General features: G+C 34.1%; 1 protein-coding gene across 1 annotated transcript; it reads right to left on the bottom strand.

The window, feature by feature from the left end:
- Positions 1–2490: 2490 nt before the first annotated feature.
- LOC133201059 (uncharacterized) lies at positions 2491–9720 on the bottom strand. The gene is made up of 3 exons (XM_061336861.1): positions 9617–9720; positions 3406–3485; positions 2491–2860 (listed from the first exon to the last, which is right to left on the bottom strand). Exons 2-3 carry the CDS (start codon positions 3473–3475, stop codon positions 2631–2633), a joined length of 300 nt encoding a protein of 99 aa, XP_061192845.1. The 5' UTR covers positions 3476–3485; positions 9617–9720; the 3' UTR covers positions 2491–2630.
- Between the last annotated feature and the right edge of the window lie 8963 nt (positions 9721–18683).

Raw genomic sequence — 18683 nt, 5'->3', positions numbered from 1 at the left:
GTGCAAGTAGGACATCGTAAGAGTACAGTTTTTCGTCAAAGTCCTTTGAATTTGAACCAAATCAGTCCTGCTTGTAGGTAATACCGGTTTCCTCATCATTATACTGCCACCATTAAATTTATCAACCTCCCGGAGGCAGTTTTTTGTAAAATGTTCATTACAAAGCTTATGCACTCTGACTTTTACATCAGGAATTGCAATAAGCATTTTGGACTAGTGGCTACACCAAACTGTTCAGCTGTGTTACCGAGACCATACTCTGTTGGTTTGAGACATTTGAAATCGATATGTTCGGTGTTTTTTGGTCAGAACAATGGAATGAATAAGTCCTCTGGCGATAATTCCAGCATCCCATATTCAATTTCATATGGTCTTCTTATAAATTCTGTGCACTTTTGCACTTCTTGCATAGCTAATACTGTTGACGACGTCATTGTAAAACATTGATGAAAATAACGCACACCACTGAAGCGACCCAGTGTTGTTGATGTCATGCGTGGTCTGCCATATTTTGGCGATCATTTATTGTACCATGCTGTTGGTATCTGTTTCACAGGTTAGATATGGTGCTTTGTGCAACATTAAAACCTCTTAGATGTGTAGAGTGTGGTGCACCTGTTTCCAGTCGCCCAATTTCCTTTTTGCGATATATATGCAAAATTCAGATGCAGCATTTTTAAATAGCGTCAATTTTCAGAAAAAGCCAGAATCAAAATATCGATAACCCCAGCTTTTGATAGCCTTTTTGTATCTAAGGATATGGATCAGAAACCGACAAGAGAAAATTGGTAAAAACCCAAAATTTTTGCATTTTGCAAAATCAGGTCTTTTTGTCCGCGAGTTTTGTAGAATGGCTGCCAAGTTAACAATAGCGTGAAAAAATAATGCATTTTACCCGTATGAATCATATCCACCTAGAAAAAATTGTATGACAAAACTATTTAATGTTATTTAGGGTATTATTCCTTCTAATGCGTTTCATTTTTTGAAGAGCATATTTTCTGCTAGCTTACAGAACAAAACTGTCAAGGTCATGACACACTTTCAAGACGTCAAGCAATATCTGTGTGAAGTATGAATGCAGTGTTTATCATTTAGAAAGTTACCGTCCGGACACTTAACACCTTTTCTGTAAGTGACCTAGAACTTGCCAAAACGACATTGCGTTAGATCATGAATACCCTAAAGTCATAAGCAATTTTTTTGTCTTTATGTCAAGTATTACCTTCCAATTAGCCTCTTTTTTGAGAGTTACAGAAAGGACAAGAAAAAAAAATCGCCAGTAACCTTAAATTTGCTGGGATGACTTTGGGTCATGGTCAAAAATACCCCAGATCATATGCAGTATTTGTGATAAGTATGGGCCTCTAATTTTCTCCATTACAAGCTGGTAAGGGCAAAAATTGAGCATTTTTCTATAGGTGATAGTGAACTTAATCAAATGACCTTGGTACATGATCATGACAATCCCTCATGTCATGAGCAATCTATGTATGAATTATGAACGTTCAATGTTTTTTAAGTTGAAGATCGGACAATAATTTCATATTGTTTCTGCCAGTGACCTTGAACTTGCCAAAATGACCTTAGTTTAAGGTAATGACACACGTTAAGGTCATATTAAACAATCTTTGTACCAAGTATGACCTTCCAAGAATTCTCCATTACAAAATTATAGCCCGTACCAGAGTTGATAATTTTTCTGCCAGTGACCTTGAACATGGCGGAATGACTTTCTGTCAAGGTCATGACAAACCATCAGGTCACAAACAATCTTTGTACCAAGTATGAGCTGCCAGTTTTTCTCCATTACAAGCTTAATTATAGCTCGGACAAGATTGCACGGACAGACGGCCAGGGTGATTCATTTACATGTAATCTCCCAAACTTCGTTTGCGGGGGGTATAAAATATTTTCCTCTACCCCTTCCCCTCTCAGATGCGATAAACCACTTGATGACGGAGAGTAAATACATGAAGAACACCTATAAAGTACAAATCAAAGAATTCCTAAACATAATTATAAAGCTTATTATATAGTACAATAAAACTTACAAATTTGTATCTCCCACAAAGTTGGCAATTCACTCTCTGACAAATTTCTGATAACAGATAAATAATTACCTGTTAAATATCCCTCCCTCCTCCTTCTTTGTTTTGGTATAAGTTAGTGCTTAATAACTTATCCCTTGGTTACCGCCCGCGTTGAGCAGTGTCTAGAGCAAAGGCGTTGTTCTAGAAAGGCAAGAATTCTTACATAGCGGATTCCTCTGTGCGATTTGGAGACCGGTCTTTCGAATGAGACCATTTCTTAGTAGAAATACCCCTCACTATGTTTATTTGCAGCTTTCTGTCGGCAATTGGTGGCGTTCCAACATTAGTGTTATATTCTTGTATTTTAGCAAACAAACACAAAAATGTATATATCCATCCCTTAACAAAAATTATATTACAAGTATAAAAAATAAAATTTATTGAAAGTGAACTCGCCTTGTGGTTAAAATGTTTTATTCAAAATATGTGCAAGATTTGTACAAGCCTGTGAGAATGTAAAAGAGGGGTGGCTCGAAAATCAGAAGCCATTCTTAAATGTAGTTCATAAAAGGAAGTGAAATTGTATCGATCACGTGATTAACTCTTCAGAACAACACAGTCGCCATCTAGGTCAATTCCCAAAACATTTTTGCCCTCCGCGTCCAGTTTAATTTCTGACCGACTGACACTCTTTACTGGGTTCTTTTTGGGAAGCGTGTAGGAGAGGGTGACGGTTTTAGGGTTACCAGAGTCGTCTGCGATCATCAGAGCGAGCGTCGTGTCGTCCACCTGCTTAGCGTTTCTGTTGATCGAGTACTCAACAAAGCCTGTCAGAATTAAAGAAAAAATAATTAATTGCGAAAAAAACCTCATGATTGAGTAATTTATTCCTCACATCAGTCAAATATTCACTTTCAAGTACCTGAAACTGCCTCAGATTACAATCCGACACATATCTCTCATGCGCTTTATAAGTATTCAGAAAGGTAAATGACGCAACAAGAGTAGGAGTAAAATATTTGTCTAATGAACAGATACTTTAGGCGGGGAAAAGCTTATGCATACGAGAAATTTATACCCAAAGTTTGCAACAGAAAATCGATTCTTAATGGATGGACCTGCGGCTCCCTGTTATGTCCGAATTTTATTTCCCCGAGAGCAACAGCTCTGTCGCAAAGATTCCATTTTGAATTTTTTCCTCGCTTTCAGTATAATTAGGTACAATATAACATAGTCATATTTAAAAAAAAAAATTGAATCACATGCAATGTTATCAAAAGTTTTTTTTTCATAAGACTAATAATTATTATAATTGGGGACAGTAACAATGTAGTTCTGCAATTCTCCCCAACAAGGCATCAATTTTACCTACCCTCCCCCCTGTCTGCTGCCGATACCTCTGTCCATTTCTCTGTGTTCAAGCTGTCAATCAAAGATTCCATCACTGCCAATCTACGAATAAAACATACAGCTAATGTGGTTTCAAACTACATATACAGTATAAAAGCATGTAGATTTGTAACTGCCCGGTGCCTCCGATTACTAGTGTGTCTTAATCTGGCGCTCTTCACTTATCTACAAGCCAGAAAAAGCTTTACCAACCTACTTTAGCAGTTTTGTTTTTAAGTTACTGATGCTAATTCTTGGAAAATCTGAGGACCTTTTTATAATTAAAACTGCAAAACTGCTTATGGAAACTAAACTAAGGCGACTTCCATTCTAATTCCCTTGGGCTTAAAGTGTTCTTTTTACCATTGAAAGCTCAAAAACCCTACACAATTCACTTTTTAGTTTACAAAGTTAACCTTTTTCCTAAAAAAGAAAGGAAAAACAGAACAATAATACATGTAGTAATTGTAAAGGTTTTTGGTAGTTCCATTCAAGTCGATATTGCAGTGAGAGCTTTCCAGGGACAACCAGTAATCAAAGTACTGAAAGTACTGAAAAGCGGTTAGCATGCTTTCATCTAAGATTCTAAGATTGAAAAAAAAACTTTGCATGAAATGATATTAAAGTACGTGTAGCTGTTGTTCAATGTCATCAGAGAAGAAGCAGACATTCCGAACTTTGGAATATTTTACTAAATGACAAAACCACTTACATCTCATTCATACACCAAGACATCATCTATTATCGTTTGATGTCACAAATGCATGTTTAGAAATATCAAAGCGTAATTTCTTGAGTTTGAAAGACAGAAAGCGCAATTTTTAAATAACACTTTAGGTAGCGACCAGACGTGCCCAGGACGAAAAAAGTAAATTGATGTAGATTTATCTACCATGCTCTATAGTTTCTGAAATCAGGTAATTGTTAGGTTGCTAGCACACAATTTAAAAAAAATTGATAATTTAAAATATTTGAATATATAAATTTAAAGTAGCTGCAGATCTTAAGCTCGCTGGTCTGAAAAAATTGGGATAGACAAAGAGATTTTGTCAGTATTTTTTTCGGAATGCTTCAGTTCTGTAGCTATAATTTTGATTGAAGGTAAACTAGTCGGATCAAAACAAAACAAATACCCTATTATTAATAGATTTAAACTTTATACATTGCTCAGGGCGGGTGTGACCGATCAATTGCGGATGCTTACTTCTCCTAGGCACCTGATCCCACCTCTGAAATTTTCAGGGGTCCGTGTTTTATGCCATCTTAACATATTTGTATGTTTATACTCGTGATATTTATAGATCGATCACTGTTCGTTATCTTAACCTTGTACATTTAAATGTTGAAGTTCATTAAAGGGATTCTGTATTTTTGAGGTACTGAGTACTTCCGTTTTAAATTATGTGCTACTAAGGCACTACCCTCAGTGGAAGACGGACAAGTAAACTAGATAATCAAGTTTTAAAAAATGTACATTATTGACCATGCAAACATTTTAAATGTTCAAATGAGTAAATGATTATGCAACAATCATTTAAAGTAGGACAAGGATATTGCACAATATATACAGGGACAGATACTGAATATTTGGCACATACTTTTCATGCAATACTCTTGATGTCAAAGAAAACGCATGAAAAGTAAAGTTGTTATCTAATCCAGCTATACTAGTATATATGATTTCACATGTACACTTAAAGTAATTGTTTGATTAACAGTTTATTTGTCCTTCGCAAGAATTATCCAGTTAACAATGTCACTCTCTTCAATATTCAAATTAATATGTCAGCAAAGCAATTTACATTGATATTTTTTAGTACATGTAATAACAAGTATGTGAATTTCTATAAATAAGCCTGTCTCAAAGACTCAAAATAAAAATCATAATTAACAGTATAATATGTTTACAACTTACATGTTTTTAAACAGATCTAGACATTTGACAAGTTTTCAAATAATAATTAATTATTATTTAAAATCTTTGTCAATTGCCAAGATTTTTTTATGATTCCTTCAAAAACCTTCTCAGCTAAACGTTTGCATATTTTATAACCTTAAGGTTGAATTTTAGAAGAGGATCACTCTGCCGATTTAAGTTTTCATATGTTTTCTATTTTTCTAAGAATTAATTTTACTATTTTCAGTTTCCCATAAAATATTTTTTTCTAAAAATAAAAGTATGTGATTGTTTATGATTGTTTGTAATTAGAAGAAAAAAAAAGAGTACAGAATGTACCCCTGTGAGCTAAACTTTTATAATCTTTTAATTAGAGAAGAAATAAATTTTCAATATGAAATTAATTCCATTGTTTCTACTAAAACAGTTGTACAATTTAGAGAAACTTAAAATGTATTTACGGCTTTTAATAAAAATTCTTTTTCGTATATTACTTCACTTAATAAGAATGTCTAAATACTTTGGGGTAAACTCGTAAGAGAAAATCAAACACGAAAGTTTCGCCTACGTTTTGCAGTTGGTAATAACCTTCAACCCCTTTAGCCAGCAATGAACCCTTCCATCTAGTGCCCATCGTGGCATAATTAGGTCAAATAATTAGGGCAGTCTATAAATTGTTCATGAGAGGTGCTATATGATTTATACAAAATCGTTCAACTCCCAAAAATAAACATTAACTATAAATCGCGATTGCAGGATTTACCGACGAGTTTATACTCTGCAGGTAACCCCAAAAATTCAAGCCAAGCGATTATCTCGGTATTAACCTGTCAGAGTCAGAAAGGCAGTAGAGGTAGCGATGGTAAACAGATCATAGGTAGCGCTTTGACGAAACTTCCGATGTCGCATAGGTAGCGCTTTGACGAAGCTTCCGGTGTCGACAAAAATTGCGTAAGATCTTTGGTTACATGACATAAAGCGATTAGCGTATACGCTAACCGCTTAAAAAGTACACAGGATAATCCCAACGATAATACAATGTACTGACGATTAACTGGAGTTCAAAGCCAAACCGATGGCAACAAGCACTAAGCTTTCCAAAATATTAAGCTTAAACTAAAAGCATATAAATAAAGATGCGCTAGTAATTGTTTTATTTAAAAATTATGATAATAATGCACTTAGTTTGTCTGCTTAATTCCAAGGAGCTAAAAAGAAGATTTTCTAAGAATTAAATAAATGCATGCTCATTATATGATCAATAGAGACCCGCCCTAACACCAGAACTCTGATCCAGGGGCCATGAAATTTGTAAGAGGCACCGAAGCTCATCATTATTATGCACTATTAAAAGAGGAGAAAGGTATATTCTTGAAGAATTTAATGAAATATATGGAGATAACGAACAGTATTCAAGCTCAAATGTCCATTAAACAGTACAAAATAGGAGCAGAGCAAACACGGACCTCCAAAACATCAGAGGTGGGATCAGGTGCCATGGAGGAGTGAGCATCCCCTGCCGACCGGTCATACCCACCGTGTGCTCCTTGTCATGATCGGGAAATAACGGAAAAGTCCGAAAACAATCCAGTGTGTAAATAATGGCCTAACAATTAGTATGAAAAACGTCAGTCAGCATTTGACTTTGACTTGATAAATTGTATTTGCTGACAAGATCATTGTATCGACCATAGATCGACCATAGAACTTACGAAATGATGACTTTAAACGAGACTGCTGATATTCTTGTTTCATCAACTTGTTTGTCAATAATTTACCTCGTTTTAGAAATTGTACATACGTAGAGCATGCTCTTGCGTATCGAATCAACTGAGAGATATAAACCCCGTATGCAGGTGATGCAATGTGCAAATCTGAAGTTCCTCTTAAAAATGTCTAGATACTGAAAAAAAGAAATAAAGCACTGCAAATAACATTTTAGTTTCCAGCACTATTCGGTTTTTACACACGGTAAGGTTACAAAAGCTCCACCGAAGTCGCTTTCAGCAGTTTACCCGTAGGAATACCAAAGTTTACCTATATATATTCTGTGGGAAAAAATATATAAATTTTCAGTAGCATGCACTTCTTCCTAATAATTTTCCGTGTATTAGATTGAATGATTTTTTTTCTTCAATTTTTTCTTATAGAAGTACAGATTTACACGTATATCAACACAGCGTCGCGTATGAGTTCAAAGATCTCGCTTTAAACTGCGTGTTTCTAAAAATCAAATTGATCCGGTAACGTATTTGATGATGGAATATTACTAGAAGTTCAAAAGATCCCAGAAAGACGTTTATGTTCACGTGTTTATTATTTTAGAACGGTAATTTTGGAGTTTAAAATAAAAAAAAAAGATATTTGCTCTGATCAAAATCAAAGATTTTGGTTAACATACGTATGAGTCTTTTTTAAAATCTTTTACCTCAGTAGTAGCATCATTATAGTAAACTTTAAAACAGTATACAATCACAGTTTTGTTTAAAATTGTTAAAGTCAAGCATGCAAGAATCCCAAAATAAGTTAAACTCCATGTAGTATACTGTTTAACGTGTGCATTATGGGTTTGAAAATGACAGAGGACTTCGAGGTGTACATTTAGACTACCGAAGTTGTCAGCATGGCGTTTTCGGGGAAGGGGGGAGGGAGACGTGTCACCAAAAAGTCCGGCAATTTTTTTTCCGCTAACAAAATCTAGTTTTTGACAAAAGGTAAAAAAAGAATAGTAATTTGTGCTTCTGTTTTTTTTTTTAAATGTGTAATTATGTTTTATATATATGTCATTTTCAAGAACTCGAGCTATTGATTGCAAGGAATACACAGATGTGTAAACAGTCAGACCGCCTAAAACAATGTAACGATATATAGGGAACTATCCCAATCACCGTTGTTTATTTCTTATACATGATATGTTTATATATTTCACCACAGCTAATTATTATTGTAACCGCCCGCTGTGATAATACATTAATAACACACATCACATGTGATGTAATATATGACCCATGCGCATAGAGCTGTTTACGAAAAACACCTTGCTTTTATTTTATTACTCTCTGCATAAGATATTCAATTCTCTCTCTCTCTCTTTCTCTCTCTCCACATAGTATGCATGTATAAAACTACAATTAATTCCATTATGCACACTAAAAAGTTGATATCTTAAATATCCGTCGCCCGCGTGGCGCAGTGGTTAGAGCGTCCGCTCTAGAGTCGCGAAGTAAGGAGTTGATCCTTACGTCGCAGGTTCGATTCCCACTGTGGGACGTGGAGACCGGTCCTTCGGATGAGACCGTATAAACCGAGGTCCCGTGTCGCAGTAGGTGCTGGCACGAAAAAGATCCCTCACTGCTCAATGGCCGTAAGTGCCGAGTATAGGACAAAATTTGCAGCTCTCCGCCGGCAAGTGGTGGCGTCTCCATATGAGTGAAAAATTCTCAAGAGGGACGTTAAACAACATACATTCATTCAATTCAATTCTTAAATATCCAAACCGAAGCCTTGTCTATCCAATGTATAGTATGGAACGGAACGGAATAATTAGAAACACTCTCGCATATGTATATAATAAATACGACTGGTTGTTATTACGTGAATGACACTAGAAAATATTGTTCTGATCGTAACGAACGCGAGATTTCTATCGGTGACGTGTGGCGAAGGTATACGTACACGTAGTCGTAATTTTACTTATTTCTTGTACATGAAGACTGTTCACCACATTGTGCTCATGTTGACGTAATAATAGCATTTACAGATCCATTACATTCTGTGATAACTCAACAATCATTAGCTGAGATGCTTGAGAAGCAATTAACTAAATGTAACAATTATCGCTTAGTGTCTGAATTAATACGTTTTATATTCTAATAATGAGTATTTATTTTTTACGCCAACTTATGTTACTAAAAGTTCTATTCATCGGTAATTTTGAAAGTTTGCAACATTAAAAGAAAATCTTGTTAAGTCTAAGGCAGCCTTAAACGCTGTAAAATTTCGTGTGAATTGACTGTATAAATGACACTCCAGGGAAAAAGAAGGGCTTTATCCTTTCCTTATGTACATTTTTATGATTAAATATTAAAAATGAACTGTCCTCTCATCAATATTTGTCATGATAAATCAAATAGTTTTAACACTCAAAATTAAATATTTAAAGAACCATTGCATCATTGTGATAGAGAGAATTATGCATTTTCAAAAGTGTACTATAAATAGTTATTCGCCCTCACATAATCATTATTCATTTACAGATATAAGATTTAATTAGATAAGAGTTAAATAGATTACTTACTTCTTATGCGGTACGTTTCAGTGGCGACTCCTTGTCTGAAATGAATGGTTGCCGTCTCCCTGACTCTAAGTAAGCAGCACAGTCCCTGCAATTGCCAACATCAATAAAGAGCAAATGGGAGACAAGAAAACCTGAAGGCCGAAAAAACAGGGATACTTTTACTCTCTTTCTTAATTACCTACACGGGTGCGGTATTAAATGCCTCATGCGTAATATTATGCCATTTTAAAATTTAATCAGATTTAATTGCATGTTGTATATACTCGTATTATTTTTTTCTTATCATGACAATCATAATTTACATGATGCAAGTGAAAAACACAAGACAACATACATGTATAAATATATGCAATATAGTTGCAGATATGAGAGAGAGGTATGTGTACCCTATGAATAAATTAACAAATAAAAACACAATTATTTTGTTAATAATATTTATATGAATGTTTTTAAGAATGAGACTAAGTTATTTGAAAAATAGTATTAAAGACCCCCCCACCCCCCAAGTTTATTTATATAAATTTTAAACACAAAATATATATTGCACGTGCATACTGGAATTTAATACCCCCCCCCCCCCCCCAACAAACAAACGAACAAAATGATACAAATATAAGTGGAATATCAAGGGTGTTATTTTAGGAATGAGGGAGAGAGATACATGTAAATGTTTTTCTCTGTTTTTTTCCAGAGGGGAAAATGAATGTAAGCCACTTTTTTAAATTTAGATTTAAGGATACACTTTAAAACTCGCTTAATCATGAAACAAAATATAACATAAATATTTTCGTACACCAGACAGAATATGAACAAGTATAAAACATGTGCCTGTTTCATAGATATATTAATTATATTGCAACTAAACTCAGCTCTGTGAGCGCTATAAATTACACAACTTTCAAGGGCATTGAAATTCCAATTGAAAATCAAATTGGCTGTTGCTGACTACAATTTAAGTGCCTCGATAATACGTCTTTTGTTGCTATAATTTTATTTAATTAAGAATTACCCAATAAATATGTCTTTTTCTTCAAATTTTTAGTTTTCTTGAATTTTATTTCAAAAAGTAAAACAAAACAGGTGTGAAAGTACAATTTTCTTATATGTTAAAGTCTCAAATCATGGCTGATAAGTTTATCATGGAAACTGATCGACCCGTAAACTTGCTCAAGAAAATTTTGTTATAAATCTTATCTTTTTTTTATTTATACGAGTTTCCAATAATATTTTGTCATCATTTGCCTGGAAGTAACACGAGCTGTATTTTTTTTTTTTTTGATGTGTGTGTTTTGTAAATAGCAGAAAATTCCGCTCCGCCTATCTTTCCACGTTTCACTTTGCATTGAGGTGGAAATAATCACAAGAAGTGTTTGTAAATTCGGCACTATGTTTTGGTATGATTTGTAAATTATTTCCTCTTGTCTAAGCCCAGGAGCGTATGTACCACACCAAAGGATGTCCAGTCACTACTCTTTGTTATCTACGGAAGGAATATTTTTCCTTTGTATGACCACCAAACAAAATATTTACAACTTTAAAAGACGTAATTAGTTTGCCTTCATTTTTTTGATGAAAGATTGATAATCACATCAAAGGCGAGTGCTCAACAACTTCTGGGTTTTAATCTCAAAAAGCTGATTTGAAATATCGTCTAACTGATTGAAAAGTAGGTGAATATGTAAGTCTTTAAACATAGGATAAGAAGAATTCCAACACTCTTTAACATTCATGGTCTGTATAACATCTTTATATAATCTGCAAAATACTATCATTGTTGAGTCATCGTAATTATGCATTTCTTATCAATGATGTACGTGACAGGTCCCTCTCGAATACACCCCCAACGCCTAGGCAGCAATGTGGTAGAATTTAATGTTTTCAATTAGAATGATATAAATCCTGAATTATGTAACTGGTAGGAATCGCAGAAAATTATTTATTTTATGATCAGAGAGCTACCTCCTAGGTCGACGATTCTAAGCTCGAGGATTTCAGAAAGAGATATCACAGCAAAAGGGGATGAGGGTCGTTTTGAAAAGATCAGAAATTAACCTTTGATAAATAGGTCACTATCAACGATGCATAGAGAAAAACGCTGTGAATGTAAAACGATGAGAAGAAATACTGATTATTTCATACTTAACTCTAACAATCCTTGGAATTTTGAGAATATGTGATGACCGTCACCACGTTTCTGGAAAGGGGGTTGCGGGGAAGGTCTGGGAGGGGTATCTCATCCCAGAAGCCAGAAATGTTATTAAGAAATGGTACTATTACCATTTTGTGTGGTTCTTGTGTATTCTTAAAGTCATTTTCAAGCATTGAATTGATTGATTGTTGTGGTTTTTGCTTCCTTTGAAAGATTATTTTTCTCATATGAGACGTCACCATATACCGTTGAAGGGCTTTTACACTGCTCTCAGGGTTATTTTATTTTTTTCCCCAAACGGGAGTTCGATCTCACCCAACGCACCTTGGTGACGGCCTTGTAAGTGATACAGTACGTTAAGGTTCATACATGTAAGTTTATTTTCTCAACGAGTGATGTGATAGAGTTGGAAGCACAGGCACTTATTTCGTATACGGGGCACCCCCTGTGGTAAAATTGGGGTGCCCCAAAGACGAAACAAGTGCCTGTGGTTGGAAGGGGGAAAGCAGAATGGGATGTCTTCAAGTAGAAACCTCATAGCTATCTTCCCCTCTAATTTCATTTAATATATATTTATTCGATTAAAAGTCCCCTCTCCCAAAAAACTCTCTCTCTCTCTTCCTCTCTCTCTAAAACAAATCAGCATAGTGTAATTATTACTAGCATTTGGCCAAAGATATGATATAAAAAATATAATATTCATTTTTTACAAAGATATCAAATCAAAAGAGTTTTACATTTTACTGCGCAGATTTTCAATGTTCAAAATGGATTGTAAGTCAGGGATAATACAAGGAAACTTGAATCAAAAAGCTTTCACAAAAATTATAAATCATATCGTATTACTTTTTTTTTTAAATTTAAAAATAGTCAGTTTTTCAATTAAACGAATATTATTTTTGAAAATTGAAATGTGTATTTCTTTCTCAATTCCTTTGATTCTTGACATTTTTACAGCGCGGTCAATGTTTTAAATAAAAACAAATAAAAGCCAGGCTTACCCAGTTATTTCTACTTCCCCTCAGTAAGACCGTCTGACTAGCGTGCAGAGCATCCGACGTTTGGACAAATATTAATGGGAGGTATAAGAATTTGTTATGATATCATTTTAACTTGCTGCTTAATATATTACAGAACTGTTGGCGGAAGTGAGAATCTGAATTCAGCGTGGTATCACTACAATCACACCCCCACGAGCAGCAATTTGTCTACGTTCCTGATAGCTTGATGAACTGGGCTTAAGTGTCGGGGGGAAAAGAAACATACACGACAAAAAAAGTCATAATTGATTACGTATTCCTCCAAGAAATTATTCACGTGACGTACTTTTTAATTTTTATTCAATATTCTCTGTAGGATCATAATGTCTGTGCTTTGTGAAACACTGGTTTGTTTCATAATATTCATTGTGCCTTGTCTTTCTTGATTAGGGAAAGGAAGGGGGGGGGGCTGATGGCATATTAATTCCTCTGTGACATTCTATTCATAAATTGTTTTCTCTGACAGCTGTCAATAATCTGACCTATACTATTTCTCTTTAACCTTGCCATTTAATTGTAGCCCTTGTTTTCTTTCTTTCTTTTGTGTGTTACTCTTGGATAGCCCTCATCACTCTTAATTACTGTTAGTCCTCATTACAACACATTCACTTTTCCTTGCATGCTTTTCTCCAGTATCTTGATTTTTTGTCGGTATAACTTAATATTTTTGGTGTAACACTTTGCATTGTAATTATAACACATACCTAGCTGCATATAAAACAAACTGTGTACTCCACCATGCATTAATGGCTTTTATTCTTACATAATAAGGACTTCAAGTCCATCAAGCTTACCTGTCAGTGCTAAATAGTGTCTTTTCTTCTTCCTACACTTACTGTAGCTACTTTTCTATGGCACACAATCTATTTTAATGTTTGACCTAGGCAATTAAGATAGAGCAACAACAACAACAACAAAATCCTTATCGCTGAAATGTAAATCCTACACAATTTTCTTCTGTTATTTAAGCGTCTATGAGTCTGAGGAAACTATGTCCTTTGAAAGAGATGCATTATCAGTAAGAAATGAATTATTATAGAGATTAGAATGGAGTATTCATGAAGCAACTGGCTCCATCGGTTCTTTGCTCGAAAATCGAAAATACGAGGGGCGCAAAGCTAAAGGGCGAGAATGCTAGGGCAAGAATTCGAGAGAAACAATGTCCAATCTTTCTCCTTCCCTTTGTTGCACTCGCGCCCTCGCTTTATGGCCTTAGTATACTAGTGTTGTCGCTCTTGCGTCTTTGTTCCCACACCGCAAGGAATAGAGAGCGTGTGGCCAGGAATTGATTGTCATCTCACACATGACACATTAAGATTGAAAGCCGGAAGTGAAATTCTAATGTGAGCTTCCATTAATTAGCTGGTAGTCTGGTACATAAAGACTGGCAATTCCGAAGTTCTATATATATTAGCTGATGATCTGGTAATAACGACTAGCGATTGCATACTGATGATCTAGCGATTGCTGTTCATTTTATTAAAATCAGCACTAGAAACAAAGTTATTTATAGATTATGTTTTCTCTATTAAAAAAATAAGAAATGGTGGTTCACGCTATTTTAATTCAATTAATATGTCTTTTACTGTTTTTTTTTTAAACTTTGAATTAACGGCGAAAAAAATTACTTTTATATGTAGTCATTCGATAATTTACTGCCTGGTGTAAAATTAAAAAGATCAGCAAAAGTATTTCAATGAAAGCAAATTTTAGAACTTAAAAGCACAACTAACTGCAGGATTTGAAATGGAGATCATCAAGAATCATTACATGGGTGTTTTCCTATATGCTGTGCTATTCGTATTTTCTTTAAGAATTGAATTTACTATACTTACAAGATTGTTAAATCTGAATAAAAGTTTCAGGCAAAGACAGTAATTTTAATTAGTTGTATTTCTCCCCTGACTCCGATTTTTAGGACTAAATTAAGAAAGAGTCTGGGAAAGCCATTGAGGTGCTTTACTGAAAGCTTCTTGGCAGTTGTCCGAGAAAGCGACTGTAAAGAGATACAAATAGGAGCCGCCCTCTGGCAGAACAACTGTGTACTGGTACTTTGAAACAGTTTATTCTACAGACATACTAATACTAATTATACTCAAAACCCAAATAAAATAAATCCACTTCTTATTCGAAAGCAAAGAGATGACATTTCAAGCTTTCTGGAAAGCCAAACTATATATATATATATATATATATATATATATATATATATATATATATATATATATATATATATATGTATTAAAAGCTAATGTCCATCTAATTCAAGCATATAGCAAGTCAAACCAGACAAGCAGTTAGCATAAAAATTAATTAATTCAAGACTGAAAATCTCAAACTTGCCTTAATTATAAGAAATGGCTCACTTAATGTAATATGCGAGAATTGATCAGATCTTCTTTTTATGATGTTAATGTATCTATAAACATCTATATCTATAACACACACGTGAAAGACAATTATATAACACACTGTAAAATACAGGACTACAGTAAGCATTTGTAATGAAAACAATGTGACAGAAAATAAAAAGATACGCAACAGCAGCATTTTATGTGATAAAGATGGGGACATCCATGTAATAACACGATGATAGTGTGTTTTACTTTACATCAAATTATCTCCACTATTTAGTAATTTCTAGACATTTTTAGCTTTGATCAAACAACCGAGAGCTAGATTATACGAGAACAGCCTCTCTTTTATGACATCTGAAAATATGTTGAGAACTTCTTTAAACCAAATACAACTGTATTATGAATTTTACACGACAGTTACATGATATGTATAGAAATATATTAAGAATCTTCCATGGTCTGTTAATTACTGAAGTCCATTTAGGACCTATCAACAAATGTTTTTGAATTCCATATATAGAATTGTCAAATTTGTTATAACGAATTAAATTCGTTATAGCAATTTCTTTGAAATCGTTATAACGAATTTAATATGTTATAACAAATTTGTTGCATTCATTATAACGAATTCAAAAAATTGTTATATTAAATTAAATTCGTTTAAACGAATTCTAAAATTTGTTATAACAAATTAAATTTGTTTAAACAAATTCTTAAATTTGTTATAACGAATTAAATTCGTTTAATCAAATTCAACATTCAGGGTCGGTAGAAAAATTTATATGAATTCGATATAACGATTTGTCGAATTCGTTTAAACGAATTTAATTCGTTATAACAAGTTTTATAATTCGTTTTAACGAATTAAATCTGTTATAACAAATTTGTTGAATTTGTTATAACAAATTCATCAAATTTGTTATAACAGATTTAATTCGTTATAACGAATTCAAGGAAATTGTTATAACGAATTAAATTCGTTTTAGTAAATTCAATAATTCGTTATATCGAATTCAAAATAATTTTGATAGGTCCTAAATGGGCTTCCGTAGTGATTTGATATTGTTTGGGTCGAACAAATTGTATTCCCGATCATTTGGATTGAGGTATTATACCGTGAATTATAACAATTTAAAATTTAGACATTTATTACAGGTTTGCAACAATTCAGGTTTTTATTCGATGCTGAATCTAGATGTCTGCAGGTGGCACTACAGTATTAAATCCAGGCGGTATAAAACAAACTTTTGAGAGTATCCATTTTCAAATATCTGTATACATTTTAGCACCAAAAACGCATTGCCATCCAGCATGGCACGCAAGTTTGTTTCGGTCGAAGTTGAGAGGTTCTTGAAAATTAAGTACAGGGCCTGATCACTCCCCCTTCAAATACAACACCCATGAAATTCAGCACGCCCAAAATTTTAATAAATCTGGTACAATCAGAAAGTTTACATATAGATTTCCATCTCATAAAAAAAATCAGTCCAAGTCTCGTGCAAAAAATACCCGAAATGGGATTGTAAATTTAAGAATTGTTTTGCATCGTAAATATTTTGACGTGAACCTCCAACGTAATACTGTTATGGCACCTGCAACAAGCATGTAACGAGCATTAATTATTATAACTCCCATCTTGAAAAGTGGGGATATATAGTGATGAGGATTTTTTCGTCATTATACCCGTCACACTTCCTTTAACCGCAACTCTTCTAACACCACTGAGTGCAATTTGATGAAGCTTTCACCAAATTTTAATTACATAACTCCATGCATTGTGCATCTCCTTTTCTACGTTTGATCGGACACATATATATTTGGAGTATCCATGGCAAAATATGGCCACTGCGATTCTTTCTAATTGGGGGTATCCGTCTCTTATCCGCAACTCCTTCTATACCACTGAATAAAATTTAATGAGACTTTCACAAAATTTTTATAAGATAGTGCCATTGTGCACCTCCTATTTTATATCCTGACCAGACAGATATTTTGGGTTTCCCAGGGCAAAACATAGACACTGCCATTCTTTCTGTTCGAGTTTCCCATGGCAAAACATGCACCCATCTTTCCTTAATATTGGGATACCCATCTTTTCTTCACAAGTCATTCTATACCACAGAATACAATTCAATGAGATTTTCATAGAATCTTTATTACATAGTGCCATTTCGACACATATATATTTGGGGTATCCCTGGCAAAATACGGCCACTGCTATTCTTTGTATAATATTGAGGATACCGATCTTTTATCCACAACTCCTCCCATACCACTGAATAAAATTGAATGAGACTTTCACAGAATTTTTATCACATAGTGCATCTTCTATATCATATTCTGATCAGACAGATAGTTTGGGTTTCCCACAGCAAAAAATGGTCTTCACCATCAAACTCATATGGTAGTGGAGGGACATCATTTTGTGAGCCTGGTGCTCACAGTACCTTTCATTTTAATATCAAACTGTCCCGTGTTGTGTAATTTATTTCTATGCCTCGCGAGATCGTGTGAGTGTGTGTGTGTGTGTGTGTTATTCTGTCATAAACTTAATCCTTAATAATAACTTTTGAACCATAGTATTTAGAACCTTTATATTTGACAGAGTTTGAGATTTATATTAGACCATCAATATTTTTTACCATATATAACTGGAGTTGTCTAATGTTTTCTACCGTTCACGGTAGCTCAGTCGGTAGAGCGCTCGCTCCGTGATCGTGAGGTCGTGAGTTTGAATCTCTTCCGCGACTGACCTAAGTCGATAAAAAATGGGTAGCAACTGTTCCTTCGCCATGCGCTCGGCACTTTGAGGTGAAAGTTGTGGGTTCTTCGGATGAGATCTTAAAAACGGGGGCCCCGTGTCACGGAAGGCGTTGGCATGATAAAGATCCCTCACTGCTCAATGGCCCTGAGTGCCGAGTAAAGGTCAAAATTTGAAGCCCTTCATCGGTATATGGTGATGTCTCTATATGAGTGAAAAATTCTCAAATGGGACGTAAAACAACATACAATTGATCAATCAATCTAAGGTTTTGTTTCCTTCATAAGCAAAAAAAAAAAAAAAAAAAAAAAAAAAAAAAATAATAATAATAATAAAATAAAATAAAAAAAAAATCATCAGACGTATTATTGAGGGGCACAAGCATAGTAGCTATGTTTTCTGAGTATTCTCTATATCGACAAAATTATTGGGTCCCCCCGTGCCCCCCGGTTCCTACGGCCATGTTGACAGTTTAATTCGTGTTATTATTTTGTAGTTTGATTAAACCCATTTAATTTATTGTCTTTCATTAGAGATAGCTACTCTGGGCATTTGTGTTTATAAAACATATCCTGGCCCCAAGATCATAAACTGAGAACAGACTTAAATCAAAATTTCAAATTAGTACAACTTGTAAAATAATTTTGAAAATAAAATCAATTTTTCAGAATGAGTTTGTATTTGAATATTGTACAAACTTGTGCAATTTATAAATGATTTTTCTGATATAAAAATTGAGATATTAAATATCTAAATCTTG

This window comes from Saccostrea echinata, unplaced genomic scaffold (assembly GCF_033153115.1).
Source record: "Saccostrea echinata isolate AGI-Se365-2 ecotype Australia unplaced genomic scaffold, CSIRO_AGI_Sech_v1 ptg000042l, whole genome shotgun sequence".
NCBI classification, from domain to species: Eukaryota; Metazoa; Mollusca; class Bivalvia; order Ostreida; family Ostreidae; genus Saccostrea; species Saccostrea echinata.
Note: the sequence above shows the minus strand (reverse complement) of the source record. Positions and strands in the feature narration are given on the sequence as shown.